The sequence below is a fragment of the Mercenaria mercenaria genome, chromosome 7 (genome assembly GCF_021730395.1).
Source record: "Mercenaria mercenaria strain notata chromosome 7, MADL_Memer_1, whole genome shotgun sequence".
NCBI classification, from domain to species: Eukaryota; Metazoa; Mollusca; class Bivalvia; order Venerida; family Veneridae; genus Mercenaria; species Mercenaria mercenaria.
This window is the reverse complement of record NC_069367.1, coordinates 28484939-28504537: the sequence shown is the minus strand read 5'-3', so window position 1 is coordinate 28504537 and position 19599 is coordinate 28484939. Positions and strand designations below refer to the sequence as shown.

The 19599-nt window shown below is 34.5% G+C and overlaps 2 protein-coding genes across 3 annotated transcripts in view; one reads left to right on the top strand and one right to left on the bottom strand.

The window, feature by feature from the left end:
- LOC123554497 (nuclear protein AMMECR1-like) overlaps nucleotides 1-8959 on the top strand; it is a 29689-nt gene extending 20730 nt beyond the window's left edge. The window contains exon 6 of one of the 2 annotated variants that reach the window (XR_006687048.2): nucleotides 3224-3248. Coding sequence is in view for 1 of the 2 variants with exons in the window: in XM_045344698.2 (XP_045200633.1) it covers nucleotides 3224-3390 (167 nt within the window). In the remaining variant the exon portion in view is untranslated. Of the gene's footprint in view, nucleotides 1-3223 lie in introns of both variants that reach the window. The other variant, XM_045344698.2, reaches the window with a different exon arrangement.
- A 9362-nt stretch (nucleotides 8960-18321) lies between these two features.
- On the bottom strand, nucleotides 18322-19326 carry LOC123555957 (zinc finger protein 711-like). Its single transcript, XM_045346545.2, has one exon. It carries the CDS (start codon nucleotides 19324-19326, stop codon nucleotides 18322-18324), a length of 1005 nt encoding a protein of 334 aa, XP_045202480.2.
- Between the last annotated feature and the right edge of the window lie 273 nt (nucleotides 19327-19599).

The following is a 19599-nucleotide window of genomic DNA, read 5'->3' as shown; positions in this document are numbered from 1 at the left end:
GGTCACGTGGGGTTAAAAACTAGGTCAGTAGGTCTAAAAATAGAAAAACCTTGTGACCTCTCTAGAGGCCATATTTCTCAATGGATCTTCATGAAAATTAGTCAGAATGTTCACCTTGAGGATATTTAGGTCAAGTTCGAAACTGGGTCACGTGGGGTCAAAAACTAGGTCAGTAGATCTAAAAATAGAAAAACCTTGTGACCTCTCTAGAGGCCATATTTCTCAATGGATCTTCATGAAAATTGGTCAGAATGTTCACCTTGATGATATCTAGGTCAATTTCGAAACTGGGTCACATGGGGTCAAAAACTAGGTCAGTAGGTCTAAAAATAGAAAAACCTTGTGATCTCTTTAGAGGCCATATTTCTCAATGGATCTTCATGAAAATTGGTCAGAATGTTCACCTTGATGATATCTAGGTCAAGTTCAAAACTGGGTCACGTGCAGTCAAAAACGAGGTCAGTAGGTCTAAAAATAGAAAAACCTTGTGACCTCTCTAGAGGCCATGTTTCTCAATGGATCTTCATGAAAATTGGTGAGAGTGTTCAGCTTGATGATATTTAGGTCAAGTTCGAAACTGGGTCACGTGGGGTCAAAAACTAGGTCAGTAGATCTAAAAATAGAAAAACCTTGTGACCTCTCTAGAGGCCATATTTCTCAATGGATCTTCATGAAAATTGGTCAGAATGTTCACCTTGATGATGTCTAGATCATTTTTGAAACTGGGTTACGTGCGGTCAAAAACTAGGTCAGTAGGTCTAAAAATAGAAAAACCTTGTGACGTCTCTAGAGGCCATGTTTCTCAATGGATCTTCATGAAAATTGATCAGAATGTTCCTCTTGATGATATCTAGGTCAAGTTCGAAACTGGGTCACGTGCAGTCAAAAACTAGGTCAGTAGATCTAAAAATAGAAAAACCTTGTGACCTCTCTAGAGGCCATGTTTCTCAATGGATCTTCATGAAAATTGGTGAGAGTGTTCAGCTTGATGATATATAGGTCAAGTTCGTAACTGGGTCATGTGCGGTGAAAAACTAGGTCAGTAGGTCGAAAAATAGAAAAACCTTGTGACCTCTCTAGAGGCCATATTTTTCATGAGATCTTCATGAAAATTGGTGAGAATGTTCACCTTGATGATATCTAGGTCAGATTCAGAAGTGGGTCACGTGCCTTCAAAAACTAGGTCATTAGGTCAAATAATAGAAAAACCTTGTGACCTCTCTAGAGGTCATATTTTTCAATGGATCTTCATGAAAATTGGTCAGAATTTTTTATCTTGATGATATCTAGGTCACATGTGCTCAAAAACTAGGTCACTATGTCAAATAATAGAAATAACGACGTCGTACTCAGTTCAACACTGGGTCATGTGGGGATAGGTGAGCGATTCAGGACCATCATGGTCCTCTTTTTTAAGTAAAACATTAGGAGGCATTATGAATTGGTATTCTTAGTTTAACTGTTAAAATTCAAAATATTCAATTTTTACTTGGCTTTGCACATAACTGTTAAACACGGAATTATAGTTCATACAATGTTAGCATTGTTGAAAAGTTCTTATTAAGGTAATGGACCCTTAATGACAATAGGTTATGTCCCTGCGAGTGCATTTCCTCCGTATGTGTTTTGGCATTCTTTGGCCACAACAGAAATTGTTTTTTCATGAGAAACAGAGAAGGCCGAAATTGTGTATGGAAAATACGTAAATGAAAGGAAATTAAGAAAACAAGTATACCGGTATTTTCAATGAAGCTTAGACATACTTTGAGGGGCCTCCATGGCTGAGTGGTTAAAGTTGCTGATTTCAAATCACTTGCCCCTCACTGATGTGGGTTCAAGCCTCACTCGGGGCATTGAATTTTTCATGTGAGGAAGTCATCCAGCTGGCTTACTGAAAGTCGGTGGTTCTACCCAGGTGCCCTATCAAGATGAAAGAATGCACGGAGGGGCACCTGGGGTCTTCCTCCACCATCAAAGCTGGAAAGTCACCATATGACCTATAATTGTGTCGGTGCAATGTTAAACCCAGTAAAATAAATAGACTTACTTTGAATAAATGGGTCAAGTACTGTGGTACTTTTTAAAATGCTCGCAACCATTTTAGTGAAATAGATAAAGTATAAGATTATGAATAAAAATGTCAAAACTTCAGTTACTGGACTTAGTATTTGTTATTTGTGATAATTTGACAAAAGACAGTAAGTCAGAAATCATTTGTTTTCCACCTCTGATTCTGTAGTGGAAGTTGTCAGTTACTTGTGGAGAATAAGTCAGTATTAGTAAAGATTCAAGGGACACTGGCTAGGTTGACATTGCTGTTACATTACTGAAACACAGTAGAAAAATGGTTTTAAACACAATAAAACAAAATTTACAGAATGCATTGATCTTCTCTATTTCTGAATACATTTGTATACGAATTGTGAGAGTGGTCGGAACTGTAGCACAAACTTATATCATTTACCACAAGAAAACTTGATTATGTATTATGTAGATGTGGCAATTTACAGTTGAAAAGAATAAATAAAGAGTTTCCATTCAATCGAAAACAGGAAGTGCACACTCAAAACAAATAAGGTCTTTTCTGCAGATTCACTCTGTAACTTGTAACTTAACCACAAGTCAGTGAAGTATAGGAGGATGTACTTTAAATGTGTCCAAAAGGTTAATAATCACACGTGTATGAGTTACTTAGAAATGTGGTTGCTCTTTGTCTAGGAAATAGATATATACAGTGTGCAAATATAAAAGGCCTTGATTGACATGTGTAACTTTAAAGCACGTTTTGTGGTTTTTGATAAAAATAGTTATTTCGTTGGGACATGAATTTGTAGATTTTTCATTTAAATGATACGATGAATAGGACTTCTGTTGCACAGTTTGTTCATTAGGATATAATTTTATTGATTGACTTTACCACTTAATCAATGAAATTCAGCCATCCACAGATATCATATCTGACAGTATTTTTCGTAATCTTGATTTATAAACTATTAGCCTGCTGTAGGCAAGAGATTCTGTCTGACAAGTGCAGACCAAGACTAGCCTGCACATTCTTGCTGATCTTGGTCTGCACTGTTTGCTGTTCAGTCAGTAAATTTGCAGTGAACACCCCTTTAAATAACAAGTGGTACTTCCCAAACTGAAAAATAGACCAGTCCATTTAGAAACTTAGTTGAATAAAACAATTTTTAGATGGTAAAACCTTATTTTCTCATTTCAGGATGGGATCGCATACAAACCATTGACTCTTTACTCAGGAAAGGGGGCTATAAAGGACCCTTAAGCAATGAGATCAGACGTAGTATACGACTGACTCGTTATCGTAGTGAAAAAATTACTTGTAGCTATAGTGATTATATATGTCACAAGCAGAACTCGCACGCATGACGATAGATGCGTACAGTCCCTGACCAAGGCAGTCTCTCATGCAAGATCACATGATGTGCACATGGAATATCACATGATCACCTGTTACTATAAATAGAAGATAACATCATGCTTCATGAATAAATATCACATTATGAGTGGGATAGTAGTGGTTTAATAGAGAATATATTTCTGAATGTTTAGTTTGGGGTTTACTTGAGGATTGAATTTTATTGAATTTAACTTTGTTTTTATAATTTTTATGCCCCCGTCGTCGAAGACCTGGGAGGCATATGGTGTTTCAACTGTCTGTCCATTAGTTGGACAGTCTGTCTGTCACACTTTCTTGTTTACGCAACCCATCCTACAGTTTTTATCCGATTCAAATGAAACTTGATAACGTCATCAGCTGCACATTTTATTGGGACTACATGTTTGAATTTTGCTCCTTTTTGGACTAAGCCTTATTAGTAACTACACCTAAACCTTGTGTACTCAACTCCTCCAACAGTTTCCATCAAATTCAAATGAAATTTGGTATATGTCATCAGCATGAAGTGGACATGTGAATGCTTTCAGGAATTTTATGTCCCTTTACTGGTTTTGGGGGAGTTTTGGGACCAGTTTCGGACTAAGCCATATTGAAACTACCTCTGTACCTTTAGTACTCAACTCCTACAGTTATCATTGAATTCAAATAAGATATGGTATATATTGTAAACATGAAGTGAACATACGCACATTGTCCGTACTTTCCTGTCCGAGTTATGCCCCTATTTTTGGACTATACCATATAACAACTACATCTGTACCTTATGTACTCAACTGCTCCAGCAGTATCCATCCAGTTCAAGCAGAACTTAGTATTTGACATCGGCATGAAATGTCGTTTGAAATTTTTTGTCAGATTTTTAAGTGCAGTTGGCCCCACTTTGACGTTATATTTAATTCTGTGAAGCATTTTCAGGATGCATTCATTATAAAATGTTGATATCATTCTTGTTAATTCTTATTTGACTAGGAAAGTTAAAAAAGCGGAGTACGTTATTAGTTAACAGTTTAATTATGTCAGTAACAAGTTGTTATATGACCTGTTTTAAATAGCCAGTAAAAAAATTGTTTGCTTTGTTAATTAGTAGATAACTGTATGTTTTAGCATGAAATCCTTTATCCAAGTTGAGTTCTGAAACCTTGTTTTAAATAATGGATATTTGTTTATCTAAAGGAATAGGGTTGTTGTTTGCTGAGAAAGTATTTGGTTAGTTCTGCATGTTTGATAAATCCGAAGTTACGAGGTAACAGTATTCAGATAAAACAGAATAAAGCCCAGCATATGGAAGTGAAGATCATCCTAGGAATAAATGTCAACATGTGCATAAATTTGTGAAATTTGCAGTATTACTATCAGTTTAAAAATGGAATATGATGGCAAAAATGTTGAAACATGAAATAATTTCAAACAATGTCCCAATATTCAGTAGAAACTTGCAGATATCTTGAATCATGAGGAGATATCTCAAAAATAGGACATAGGCTTACATTATTTTTATCGTTTAATTTACACTTCTTTAGTTTACAGCTGTGAAAGTTTCGTTAAAATCTACATTGTAGAATTTTTTCTGTGTGCGTAAGTGTCATTTAAATTTGGATTAACCAGTAGACTTCGATTATTAAAACTTGTTTGATGTCTTAATTTTACTTCTCAGTCTAACAAGGATTTAGGCACAGGACACTGTCTTTTTTGTTGGCCATCTTTTCTAAGTGTAATCTGAAGTTCTGAAAAGTCAGGATTTGATCTAAGTCTTCCTTGTAGATAACAATTTTGATCCGAACATGCAGAACTACCCGGAGTAACTGTTTTGTTTTTGGTTGCTGTTGTACATCACGATTTTAAAATTTTAGAAAAGAAAATGAAGGCAAAGCATTGCATGGTAAGAGTTGAGGTGTCCTGCATTTTGTTTTAACCCAACTTCCTATTGTGTGTAAGAAAGGATATGAACTACCAGTTTAAACATAGAATATGGTACATCGTTTGCGGGAGAGTGGACACTGTGTTCTAATGCTAACATTGTTCAACTACAAAACCAGGAATCTCATTCCTCTACATTGAGATAAAAGTTCTATGTATAACAGTAGTTGCTTTACACCTAGCATGCTTAAGAAACCGAAGCTCCTGGAAGAAACGGGGAAGCTCCTGGAATTGGAGTTTGTTTTGTACCTTGCTCCAAGTACCGTAGTTGTTATAAAGCCAATGTTAAAATAAAATCCAATGGTTTACAAAAAACAGAATTAATTATGTTGGTTCCTTGTACCTTCTTGGAAGAAAATTATTTTTTGTTGCAAAGCAAAAAAAAACAATCAGTCCAAGTTTTTATCGCTGGACAAAATGTTATTAATAAATCAGTAAAGTTAGAGTGTTTAATTTTTATAAGTGGCTAGATGTTTTTATAGATGTATATCACTTTCCTGGTGTTGAAATATATGTGACTGTCGTTATTGTAAAAGTTTGTAGATGTATAGATGTTTTATATTAGATGTTTTATGTCCTAACTCAACTTTTTATGCGTAACAATCTCTAGTTATTACCTGTTATTATCCATATAACCATTTTACTAACTGCTGTTATTTTTATCCTTTATTATCAATCATTTGTGTTCATCCAGACTCGATGAAAATAAACGAATCGATATTTTTCAACCCTGTCCACAAATGGACAACTTGGATAAAGTTTCATGTTTATATTGTGATTTAAGAGAGAAGAGTTGTAAAAAGAAACAGGAATGCTACAAAAACATTCCTTCAAACAAAAAAATCTTGTTTGTAAGTACAATCAGTATATTGTAAAGATTATACGATTCCACTCAATGTAACGTTAGAGATGTTTATAACTGTTTATACTTCTGTTCAAATCTCCTGTGAGTGTTTTCATTTGTACTGTCTGTGAGCCAAAAATCTAGTATAAAAGCATGCAATATCACACAAAGCAATAACTAAACACCATTCTTCAACTTTTAACAGATATATTCAGTCCATTGTAGGACATCAAAGATAGTATTACAGGAAGGTGTTGCTTTGAATATGTCACTGTGTAGATGTTAACCCATTAATTTGTAGATGTGTATTTGTAACATATTTTGTGATGTAAAACGATGTACCTTGGGAAGGGCACTAAAAATAGACCCCGCTACATTTACCGATGTTTTCTGCAAAATGGCAGCTGGAAGAAAAGCATATTAATTTGAAGATTTGGCAATTAATGGTAAGAACATCTGAATAAAAGTTTGTTTTGCTACATCTATATAATAATCATTTGAGTAAAACTGTGACTTACGATTGATATGGCAGATGCATTTCTCAGTTATTTGGATATACTGGTATGTTAGCATATATTATTGTAGTTTACTCTTGTTCTGTCATGATAGGTTATGCAACAGATGTGTCCATTGTCATTTTTTTCATGTATGTTTGATATTCTTATACTTCAATTTCATTTAGTATTCCAAGCTTTGGTGCTGTTCTAGCAGCTAGGTAGACTGTAAACCTAGCACTTTGGAGTTTGTTTGAAGCATTATACTTAGAATGATACGGAGTTACCATATTGTTATATACTGCGATTCAACTTTTATGATAGTTCCCATCCCTAAAGTTTGTTAATGTCTGCCATTGGATATTGCCTGATAAAAAGAGTTATAAATTCCTGCCAGGGTTTCTCTCAGATAGTACATACTATTTTAAATCAGAATATGCTTGATTTATATTCTCAAAAAATATGCTTGATTAGTATTTTCATAGTGCATACTTGATTGAAAAGTTATTCAGACACTACTTCATAAATATGCTATTGGGATATACTTGATGCATATTCTCACAAAATATGCTTGATTAGTATTTTCATAGAGTACTTGATTGAATAGTTACTCAAGACACTAGTTCATAAATATGCTATTGGGATAAACTTGATGCATGTTTGAGTTGATAAATTTGACTGTGATTAACATCCCATTTGTCAATAAGTATAACTGATCTGTTACTGCCTATTTAGGGACTGTACTGTTAAAAATTAGTCAGCATCAATTTTAGGTTTATATTGCTATCAGTTTTATACCTATGTATAGGAACAATCTATGTAATCAAATTTACACATTTTTTAGACATTTTGTGTGTTTCAGTAGTCGTAAAAGTGGTGTGAAAATAATTGAACATGCTTTCCATTTATAGTCTTGAGTCATTTAAGGAGAAGTTGTTGCCTCAGTCATTTATAGTGTAGAGATTAGTCTGTGTAAGTCTAAAAGTGTACTGTCCTTGATATGATGTATACTGTCCTTGATTACTGTCCTTGATTTACTGTCCTTGATAAGCTGTATATTGTCCTTGATATGCGGAAACCCTAGTACGTGTTCAAACTTTCTCTACTTGAGTTAATGAACCCAAAATATTGATCAGCATACAGTTGATGTTGGTTTCTGTTTTCTCTGTATATGATTACAACTTGGACTATTTGGTATTGAAATCTGTGTGGTTGTATGAGCTAGGTGGATGGCCAAAAAAAGATAAGATAGCAGACAAAAATATATGTTATCTCAAGGAAATTGCCTGTTGTCATTGAAGTGCACAGTTTGAAAAGATATTAATCCTTTGGTTTTACATAAGGTCTCGGTATTACAGGGTACAGTAAGTCTTTGAGTTTCAATGAGATGTCAAGCCTGTTAAATATGTCAGCATGGGATGTGACTTGACTCCCAGGCTGAGTAAAGTTTTCTTGTAAATCCCAGATGGAAACAAGCGATGTCTGCACTCATTCATCATCATCCAGCATTTCTTAGGGTTATCAAATGCTTCTTTGCTAGTTATATTGCCAGAAGTCATATATTTGCATATGCTAAATTCTAATAAAAAAATGATGCTTCGAATCATATGATCTGTAACACCTTACCAACCATGATAAATCACTAGACTAGAATTCTGTTGAGAGTGGCATTACACACCACATATAACACATAATGTATGCATGAGGAAATTTAGAAACACACTGGGTCGCGCATTTTCAAGGACAGTTTTTGCACATTGTATATGCAGTATTATGTCTGTGTTCATCATCCATAGAAGACTTTTCTATATGAGATTGTCATTTTTTTCTTCTAATTAATGTTTGGGATGAACAGCATTTCATTTGAGATGAATTTTTTTCATAACATCCGGCAAATACACCGCTTGATTTGTAGAAGGACCAAACAAAAATTCATTTCTTTGCAAACATTTGTATATTAAATGCATTTATTTAATTCAGTTGCTACATTGTTTCATTAAGAAAGAAATTGAAATTACTGTTAACAAATTACAAAAAAAATTCTTCTGCAGTAAATAGTTATTGTCATACCAAAAGTTATTTTTTGACAAAAAAAAAAATGAAATTTTTATAGATGAAATGTTCTTCAGGTGGCTAGACTGGTTTTGGATTAAACACCGATTTGGAAAAGTGGGTTTGGATTAAACACTCTGATTTGGAAAAGTGGGTTTGGATTAAACCACAGGAGTCTGAAATTCTATCAATAACACCATAGAAGTCTATCTTTACAAAAAATACCCCCTATATATATAAAATAAACACCAGGAATGAAACGTCAAAAACCCAGGGTCCCCTGAAAATACGCACGGAACACAGGGTGATCGCAATTTAGCGACCGTAGTGAAGAAATAACAATAAAATACACTTACCGCACTCAACAGTATTCAAATCTGATACACTTTTCAAGAGTAATCAAACATTTTCTGAGATTTTCAGCTGTCGCCGAAGCCATTCGCTGATGTCACAGCAAAAACAATTACAGCGCCGAGATAAAGATAAAATACTTATTTTATCCCTTAAAATTTGTACATTGAGTAATTAAGTATTAGAATATTTATATGTTTACATCAGTCTATAATATCCCCAGATTCTTTTTGCAATAAAAAGATAATTTACAAAATTTGATTGGGAAAACCCGTAAAGGGAGATTACTCTTGGGATAATCCATTTTTTCGATGCAGCAGAATATCTGAATTTCAGTAGTAAAATTTGATACTTGGTGAACAATGACTTTTTTTATATGAGTAGAGTAATATGAAAATGTCTGTTATGTAATTTGAAGGTAAGACAGTACGGGAATTGCTACTTTCTTATTTTCATCCCGGCGCTGTAATTGTTGTTATTGTTGTGACGTCAGCGAATGGCTTAGGCGACAGCTGAAAATCTCGGAAAACCTCAGAAAACGTCTGATTGCTCTCGTAAAGTGTATCAGATTTGAATACTGTCGAGTGTGGTAGGTGTATTTTAGTGTTATTTCTTCACCACGCTCGCTAAATTGCGATCACCCTGTGTTCCATGCGTATTTTTAGGGGACCCTGGGTTTTTGACGTTTCATTCCAGGTGTTTATTTTATATATATAGGGGGTATTTTTTGTAAAGATAGACTTCTATGGTGTTATTGGTAAAATTTCAGACTCCTGTGATTAAACACTCTGATTGGGAAAAGTGGGATCCTAAACTGTTATTTGCTTTAGAGAAGACTTAAATTATTTTCATTCAGTTTTAAGCTTTAAATTTTTTGCAAGCTATACAGGTAAAAAGTAGTGCTTACAATTAAATTTTAAATTTGTTAATAAAAAGAATCTTTGTTAATATTTCTTTTTGTAACTTGAAATTGACTGCGATATTTTGTGATTATATCATTAAATTGTTATCTCTCACCTAAACTTACCCTCCAGTAACAATTAACTTTGTAGAAAGTTCAAATTAATTTCCATGAAATCATCCTGAATTAGAATGCATATAATTATTTAGATGGATGCCCAATATTGTGCCTTTTATTTTTCGCCATTCATCCCTGCATTATTCAACAATCTCAACATCTGTTCATTATCTTACAATACTAGGCTATTTATAGTGGTAGAATGTTTTTAGTTGATAAAAAATTGCTAACTTAAACTGTTATACAATGTAGTTGCAAGTATTGTATTACACTTTCATGATACATGTAATTTGGAACAGTACATACAGTTTGGTAGATATATCAAGCTGTGTTTGAATTGATATCAGTGAAGTTGACAGACTTTAGAAGTGTAAAGACAATTTTAACATTTATGCTAAAAAAAAAAGTGTAGAAGGAGTCGATAGATTGCTGCCCGGTTTCATTACATTATTTGCCCCTAAGCATGAAATTATCTTTACAATGCATAAGTGTCAACATTTATTAATTGTTACACATAATTCAAGCTCTTTCATGCCCTTAGTTATATTCTTCTTATCTTAAATTTTGTTTGGGTTCTTTAGAATTGCTGCATCCGGATCACTAACAGGTATGGCCATAGAAGATTGGTACTTCTGTCATTCTTGTAAAAATATTTTAATGGAACTGTAATTTTTTAGCACATGAGAATGCAAAACTCCACAGAGAATTGGATATTAGTTACTTCAGTATTATCGGCAGGAATTTCAAGCCTTCACCAAAATAATGTTTCAATATGACAGAGTGTTTAAGACGGTTCGCTTTAATTCATTGGCCCCTCAGTGTTGTGGGTTTAAAACTGTATTTGCAGTATAGAATTTTTTCAGGCAAGGAAGTTTGCAGCTGGCTTCCACAAAGTTGTTGTTCTGATTGGATCCTGGGATCTTTTCCAACATTAATTTACGGGTGAAAAAGGCACAATATGGCCTTCTTTGTGTCGGGTTTACTTTGACCCAACAAACCAAAATAAGATTGAAACAATATTTCCTTGGCTTTTAAGAAAAACATTTTTTCTTCAGAAAATTTAATGGCAGCATACAAAGTTGATTTTCTTCCAATGTCACATGTCTGAAAGCTTCCATATGCCAGAAAATAAAACTTGGTTTACTTGATGTAAGCTTGAGCATTTCATTGCGACATCCTGATGAAAATCATTTACCTTACTTGACTAGTCCCTCAACATGGTTTCAAAATCAGTCATGGATAATCACTGAAAACTGACATAGTCTTTGCACAAATATCATCGAGGATCAATTTATCGTCAAACCTTTCTATCACAAATTGAAAGGCTGTGAGAATCAAATCATCCAGTCATGTTTAAAAATATCTAGCTACAGAAGGCCATCATTTTCTTGCATGCTATTTTTCTCAGGTTCAAACATAGTTTTTTTTCTTCGGTCATTTCGTATTTTCATGGCTTGTTGAAATAGATGTTTTGTGAATTATTTGGTGTAACTGTAACAGTAAAGTAATTGAATACATTTTGAAAATTAAATTTCTGTGAAATGCAGCATGAGGATTTTAAGTGCTTAAATAATGACAGTGAATAGTCTTATTTAGTAAAGTGTACATGTATAAAGTATAGGACATTAACAAGGTTTTTGAAATTAATTAATTCAGTGAAATCAATCGGGTATTTTTTTGTAAGTCAGATAAAATATTTCTCTTGGCAAATTAAAAGAAAAGCTGAAATCATTGTAGTATATACATGTTCTCAAATTTTTGATTCACCATTATAATGATCATTTATGGAGCAATCTTTGTTCAACTTTTTAAATTGTCATATTGGAACTGACATTGCAAAGGGGACATTTTGGATAATTTTTAACAATGATTTTTAGCTCCTAAGGAATTTATGAAATTTGATTTTTTATTCTCGCTATAAAGAATACCAACAGTAATTTTCTTGCCTACCTTATAGTCCACCTTTCTACTTAATTAAATAGTACAAAAAAGAGAGTAAAGTAAAATTTTTAGTAAAAAGCAGTTAGATAGAGGCTTTGAAATGAAACCCTCATTAAGAAACTGCAGTCAGTCACTATGCCACTTCTTTTTTGGTTTCTTAATGCTGAAAATTTCACTTCACAGTCTCTGGCCCATACAAAGTAGTGTTAAGTTTAGTGGTTTTTATAGTTTTAAGTGAAATGTTTTACTATTGGATTTTAACCTTTTAGTACTGGATAATAAAATCTTCCAGATACAAAAATGAAATGATTCCTGGCATGAAAACAAAGATGAGTATATATCAGAATAAGGGCATTTTGTATATACAGTGATTATTGATAAGTTTGTTATGAAACATAACCTTAAACACTATGTCGACTTAATTAAAAAAGGTTTTGCTGTCCTGTGGAATGTATGAGCCATGCCATGAGAAAACCAACAGGATCCATGCTGTTCACATTTAAACCCTGTTGGAATTGGAGAAACTGTTAGCGAACAGCATGGATCCTGACCAGACTGGTCTGGATCCATGCTGGTCGCAAACCCACTGTTGGTTTTCTCATGGCACGGCTCATATCATCATTTTGTGTTCCGTTATTTTACTGTTTAAAGTAGATGTTATGTTGTATGAGGTGTTTTAAAAATAAATATATATATATATACTATTAAATGATACAAATGCAATTGCTTCGTATATTTTTATTTGAAACCATGATTATTTCGGATGCATGTGTGGTCCAAATGTTTATGTCCCCCTGTCTGAATGTGCAGGTGTCTGTGCACAAAATCATGTAATGCCTGTATCTTTTTGTGCTGTGTTGGATTTAGTTTATACTAATTTATTTTGGCACAGTTATGATGAAAGCTTCAAGCTTATTTATCTCTAGTCCACTTATTGGAATAAAACAGACATGGTGTCATATGAGAAGGCGTGGTTTTGACGACCCCCCTCCCCAAACAAATGATCACCGAAACATGAAGACATGCTATGTTCAAGACCTATACCACTACCTTAAAAATCAAGGTCACAGAGGTAAAAAAAAATTAAGGCCATTTTTAGCTCGACTATTCGAAGAATAAGTAGAGCTATCCTACTCACCATGGCATCTGTGTCGGCGTCACACCTTGGTTAAGTTTTTCGTACCAGTCCACTTTTTGACAGTCTTTTGAGATAAAGCTTTGAAACTTTCAACATTTGTTTACCATCACCATGGCCAGTTATAGGCAACAGCACATAACTCTATCAAGGATTTTGGCTGAATTATGGCCCCTTTGGATTTAGAAATCTTGGTTAAGTTTTTTGTACCAGTTCACATTTTGGCAAAGTCTTTTGAGATAAAGCTTTGAAACTTTCAACACTTGTTAAGCATCACCATGTCTAGTTATAGGCAAGAGTACATAACTCCATCAAGGCTTTTGGCTGAATTATGGCCCCTTTCAACATAGAAATCTTTGAAACTTTCAACACTTATTTACCATCACCATGGCCAGTTATAGGCAAGAGCACATAACTCCTTCAAGAATTTTGGGTGAATTATGGCCCCTTTTGATTTAGAAATCTTGGTTAAGTCTTTCGTACCAGTTCATATTTTGGCTAAGTCTTTAGAGATAAAGCTTTTAAACTTTCAACACTTGTTAAGCATCACCATGGCCAGTTATAGGCAAGAGCACATAACTCCATCAAGGATTTTGGCTGAATTATGGCCCTTTTTGACTTAGAAATCTTGGTTAAGTTTTTTGTACCAGTTCATATTTTGGCAAAATCTTTGAGTTAAAGCTTTGAAACTTTCAACACCTGTTTACCATCACCATGACCAGTTATAGGCGAATGTACATAACTCCATCAAGGATTTTGGCTAAATTATGGCCCCTTTCTACTGAGAAATCTTCGTTAAGTTTTTCATACCAGTTCATATTTTGTGTAAAGTGTTTGACATATGGCTTTGAAACTTTTAACACTTATTCAGTATAATATGTAGTCTCTATCTGTAGGAAAGAGTACATAACTCTATCATCTATTTTGGCTGAATTACGGCTCTTTTTGGACTTGGAAATCTGTTCTGTTTTCATACAAGTCCATGTTTTATTAAAACTATCTGACATCTAGCTTTTTTAACTTTTACTACTTGTTTATCATTATGATTTCCATCTGTAGGCAAGAGTACATAACTCTGACAACTATTTTGGCTGAATTATGGCCCTTTTTGGACTTTTAAATTGGTTCACACATTGCCATTTAGTGCAAGTCTTATCGAAATCCACAAATACTGGAACAATTTTCTTTTGTCTGAATATCTATGTTAATATTTTGACCCCATTCTTCAATCAATTCTTCGAATAGTCGAGCACGCTGTCTGATCTTGATTCTTGTCCTCTATATTTTGCAGGCTTGGGTTTCAATTAGGTGGCACAAATATTCTCCATAACAAACATGTCGCTTTCGAGACCCATGAAGCTCCCTTAAGGTCACACATGGGTGTCAGAGATTTAAAGTCGTTTTTCCTGTCCACTCTATTAAGTAACTAAGTACAAATATCCACCACAACAAGATGACCTGTTGTGTGTCATACCATACTCCTGCCTTAAAGGTCAAGGCAACATATTAAGAACATTTTTTTCTTGTCTATAAATTTTGTATGGATGGATAGATATTGAAGTACCTTGGAACAAACATTTACCATAACTAGCCCTTACCATGCTGGACATGACTGATTCTGACTTTGCGACAAGTGTTGATCATGATCAGCCTGCACATCCATGCAGTCTGATCATGATCTGCACTGTTCCCTATTCAGCCAGAACCTGTTTTTGTAAGCACATCTTTTAGCAGTTATTGGTTCTGTCCAAACTAGAAGATGGACAAGTTCATTATAGAAATTTGGCATGGTAAGTACTAGAGAATGTGTTGCACGCAAGACCTACGGGCAAGGTCACCTTTATACTTAATTCCAGGGGTCAACATTTTCATTTATGTATTTAATGTTTAGAAAGATAGAAATATTGCCTGTTTTACAAGTTAACAAAAAGGTTGGGATTCATCCGTGATTCTACTTACGCTCTCGTTTGCCGAATACGGGTTTTATTCCATGATTTACGAATAAATGACATTACACCACCACTTCGGCTTTTCAAACCACAGAACTACATCCAGTAGAAATCTGCTATACAGAAACATCGAAATGACTTCATAATAAAAACAAGAGCTCGCCGTAAGACAGCCAATGCTCGACTATTCAACTTGTTTACAGTCCCAGAAGCAGGAATATTATCCTAAGTATATACAGTTTCAATCCAGTATCTGCATTAGTTCTGGAGGTAGTAACTTGCAGTTTAAAGTTCAAAAAGTGACATAATCTTGCAAAATACATGTCAGAGTTACAGGACTTGATGCTATGGCCAAGTTTTATAAACCCAAAGATATGTGAAGTTTTAATTCAATATTTGCATTAGTTTTGAGATAGTAACTTGGTATGGGTCTGCTTTTAGAAACTGTGGTACACATCATAAGAAACAATATCTCGGACAATTCCTTTGCTTCTGGTAAGATATCAAGGCAAAGAGATAGTGATTACTGTGCCCCCTGTGATCACCAGGTGAAAGCATTATCAACTTATGACTCCTACTTATTAGGGACTCACTACATACATGGTCACAGTATCTTGGGACTTAACACGTGATATAACTTCAGAACAGTTTGGCTTAACGCCATCGTTCAAAGATGAGAGTCTGTTGTTAGTAACTTGTCCGTGTCAATTTTCGGCTCCATAGAATGCTGTTTTTCCCTATGGTTTTGTGAGTTTGCAAGTTAAGCCATTGCCACACCACCGTGGTCTATAAACAGGATGCAATTAATGAACTAGGGAAAGCCCGGTCCTAGAATAATTTGACTTAACACGAGGACTCTGCAATAAGTAGATAACTCCTAAATGTGTTAGAAGAATTTAATCTGAGACGGTCACAAAGGTCACAGAAGTTCTGAAACTGGAACCGGTTTACATTTAATAACTGGAGAACGGTTGTTCCATTTCAGACGATGAATGTTTGCAGTCATCAGATGATTCTGGGTGTTTTGGGAGACAGTCAAACGTCAAAATCACAGAATCCAGGAAAACTGGCTAGAACAACTACATTCAGTTTAAAGCAAATCTACTTAGTAACAGCGGAGAGAAAGTAGACGCGAATCAAACCTTTAACTTAAAATTGTAAGTAAAAAGAAGGCATAATTAATAAAGTAATGGTGCCAGAGTTATGCTATATGGATTAACTGCTTTTTAACTGCACAAAAGCAGGTTAGTAATAGCGGATTGAAAGAGCATCACTGTTAACATATTCTGAATGAAACAAGAGCTGTCAGTTGACAGCGCGCTTGACTATTCTGTGCTTGATAGTGTAATATAAGCTATGAGTAAAACTTTAATATTACAATAAACATAAGTCGAAAAGGGGCTATAATTCGGTCAAAATGCTTGATAGAGTTGCCTCCTCCTTTTCACAGACTGGGGTCATGATGGTAAACAAGTATGCAAAATATGAAAGCAATATCTCAATGGACTTTGAAAATATTTGGGGTGGTATGCAAACTTTAACATTAAAATAAGCATATTCTAAGTCGAAAATGGGCCATAATTCAGTCAAAATGCTTGATAGAGTTGTCTGCTCCTGTTTACAGAATGGGGTCATGATGGTAAACAAGTATGCAAAATATGAAAGCAATATCTCAATGGACTTTGAAAATATTTGGGGTGGTACGCAAACTTTAACATTTGTGTGACGCTCACGCTAACACTGAAGCCTGGGCGAGTAGGATAGCTTCCCTATTCTTCGAATAGTCGAGCTATAAAGGGCATAATAAGATAGTGGTGCGAGAGTTAATGACCTTGTGTCATATGAAGTGGGTGTTGATGTGAAACAGCCATTTTAGGTTAAAAGCAAACCCTTTTAGAATTAAAAGAGACACGAGTTAAAGTGCATCAAAAAATTTCCTGAAATTCAAAGTACAAGGGAGCACAATTCATGTAATACTGGTGACAGGGTTATAGACCTTGCGCCATAAGATGTGTGCAATGAGTGGAACAGCCCTGTATCAATTTATTAATAACAGAGGTAGAGTGGAAGTACATCAAAACTTTAACCTAAAATTCTAAGTAAAAGGTATAATGATTAACAAAATAATGATATCAGAAAACTGTTATGACTCTGGTGTAAAATGATTTGAGTGATGATGATACGAAACTGATTTAAACTTGTAAAGTTGTGCCATCAACTAATAAAAACACTTATGTGTAACTGCATCACAATTTTAACCACAGGCGCTTGAAGCTCTATCAATCAGTATTTACATTACCATATCCCACCCACCTAATATACTATGAAATAGTACAGGATCTCTTTCAGAGATCTATGATCTCTTCAAGAGATCTAACCTGCATATATATTTCGTTGATAGAGCTTCAAACACCTGTGTTTTAACCAAGCTATGGACATGGACGTTTACGCTGTTCATATATACTTTGTTTATTCGAGCAAGAAGTTACAGGTGATATACATATTTGACAGAGTTTCAATACATTTCGTACGTTACAGGTTTTCATTTTAATCATATTGTTTTAAATCACAGGAACGAAATTCTTTACCCATTCAGCAGTTATCTAGATTATCATTCAAAACAAGAAATATCAATCTGAAAGTATTGTAAGTACATTGTACAGTAAAACAATGTCATAAAGCAAGCTTATCAATAAAATATCTAAATAATCAAAACAGACTACTCGTACTGATAGACTGATAGAGGCTGATGTTGCATATGGTTCGTTTAAACACCGAGGCATGCAATATGTATTTTCAAATGAGTAGTCAAGAGATATATGTTCTCATGAAAATTACAGATGGTTAAATTTACACGGTCCTTCTTTGAAAGAGACCATGTAAAACAATGTTGTCATTGATACATAAATCTAAGGGTTTAAATCACATTTAACTTCATGGGATTTACGAACAACATTATGGGCAAAGCCTTTGCCACATCTGGAACATTTATACGGCGTATCTCCTGTATGTTGTCGCATGTGTGCCTCCATATTCCACTTTGTTGAAAAAGTTCTGCCACAGCATTCACAAGCAAATGGCTTAATTTGTAAATGAACCCTTTCATGTCTGTTCAATTGTTCTTTCAGGACAAATAGTTTTACACAAAAGTTGCATTTATATTTCTTTTCCAAAGCATGTGCACTCCGTATATGGTACTTTAAAGACCCATTACTGATATATCTTTTCTCACACTGATTACATGCGTAAGGTTTCTCGAAGTATGGAATCGCATAATATGAATCTTTAGACTCATTTTAGAATTAAGTGTCATTTCGCTAGTACTACATTTGTATTTGTTATTTAAGCAAACATCTGTATGTGCTGACAGCTGTTTCACCACCCGACCACAATACTCACACAGAGGTAGATTTGTAGTTTTTGCTCCCGCGACTTCAGTTTTATTCGAATGACGAGATTTTGTTGCAGTGGTAGAGTCATCTCCGTTCTCTTTATACTGAATCTGCATTTGGTGTTCAGTAGCAAACTGCTTTAAACGAGTTTCATCTTTCATAATTGTAGAGCAACTATGGGTTGCAATATGCTGTGTTTGTTCTAATTTGGAAGCTAAAGGTTTCGCACATTTTTCGCACCTCAAAGGAAACTTGCTGTCGTGTTCCTGCATTATATGATAATACAGGTTCGTCTTATATCTAAACGACTTTTCATCGCTACAGAAGATACAAGTATGGTTCCTAATATTAGCACAAGTACAAATATGTGATGAGGTTTCATACTCGTTTGAAAACGGTAAATAACACTTGTCACACTGCAGTTTGTACGCATGGTAGTGTTTTCTCTCAATGTGATTGATCCACGGAACTTTCTCCTTAAAAATGGAGCCACAAACACGACAAACATAACGACTTTGCCATGGAGTATCTTCTTCTTTGTCTTCTTTTTCTACAACTGACTTTGTCTTTGTTCTATTTTTGCATTGTTTTTCTTGGTAAACTTTTGCTGCTGATCCTGTATTTTGCAATTTCTTATGTTTTGTATCTCTTTTCCCTATTATCATTTTGCTTTTTAATTCTTTGACATTCTTACTGCTTTTTACACAAACACACTGCTGAGACATACAGCGGTAGCAAGAGATATATTTCTTTCTTCTTGTGTTCGGTGGTGATATTTCGGGAATCTCTTTGTTTCCTTCTTCTACTTCCATTAATAGTGGTATTTCATATATGGAATCATTTGTATTTTGATCACACACTTGTCTTTCTGATGTTTCATCTGGAACATTCCTGCATAACACTGACCCATCAACTGAATTAATAATTGCATTATCTTTTTGATTTTGAACTAAAATTATTACCTTTAGAGTGTTAACAGTCAAATTGTTGAAATCATAGAACGATGCAGTGGACGACTGACACATGGAGTTCACAAAAAGTGCTTAGTTGAGCTAAAATTGATTCTGCCAAAATATTTTCCTTCT

Coding starts and splice junctions, on each gene's coding strand:
- LOC123555957 (XM_045346545.2), bottom strand. CDS start 19,326: ATGGAAGTAGAAGAAGGAAACAAAGAGATTCCCGAAATATCACCACCG.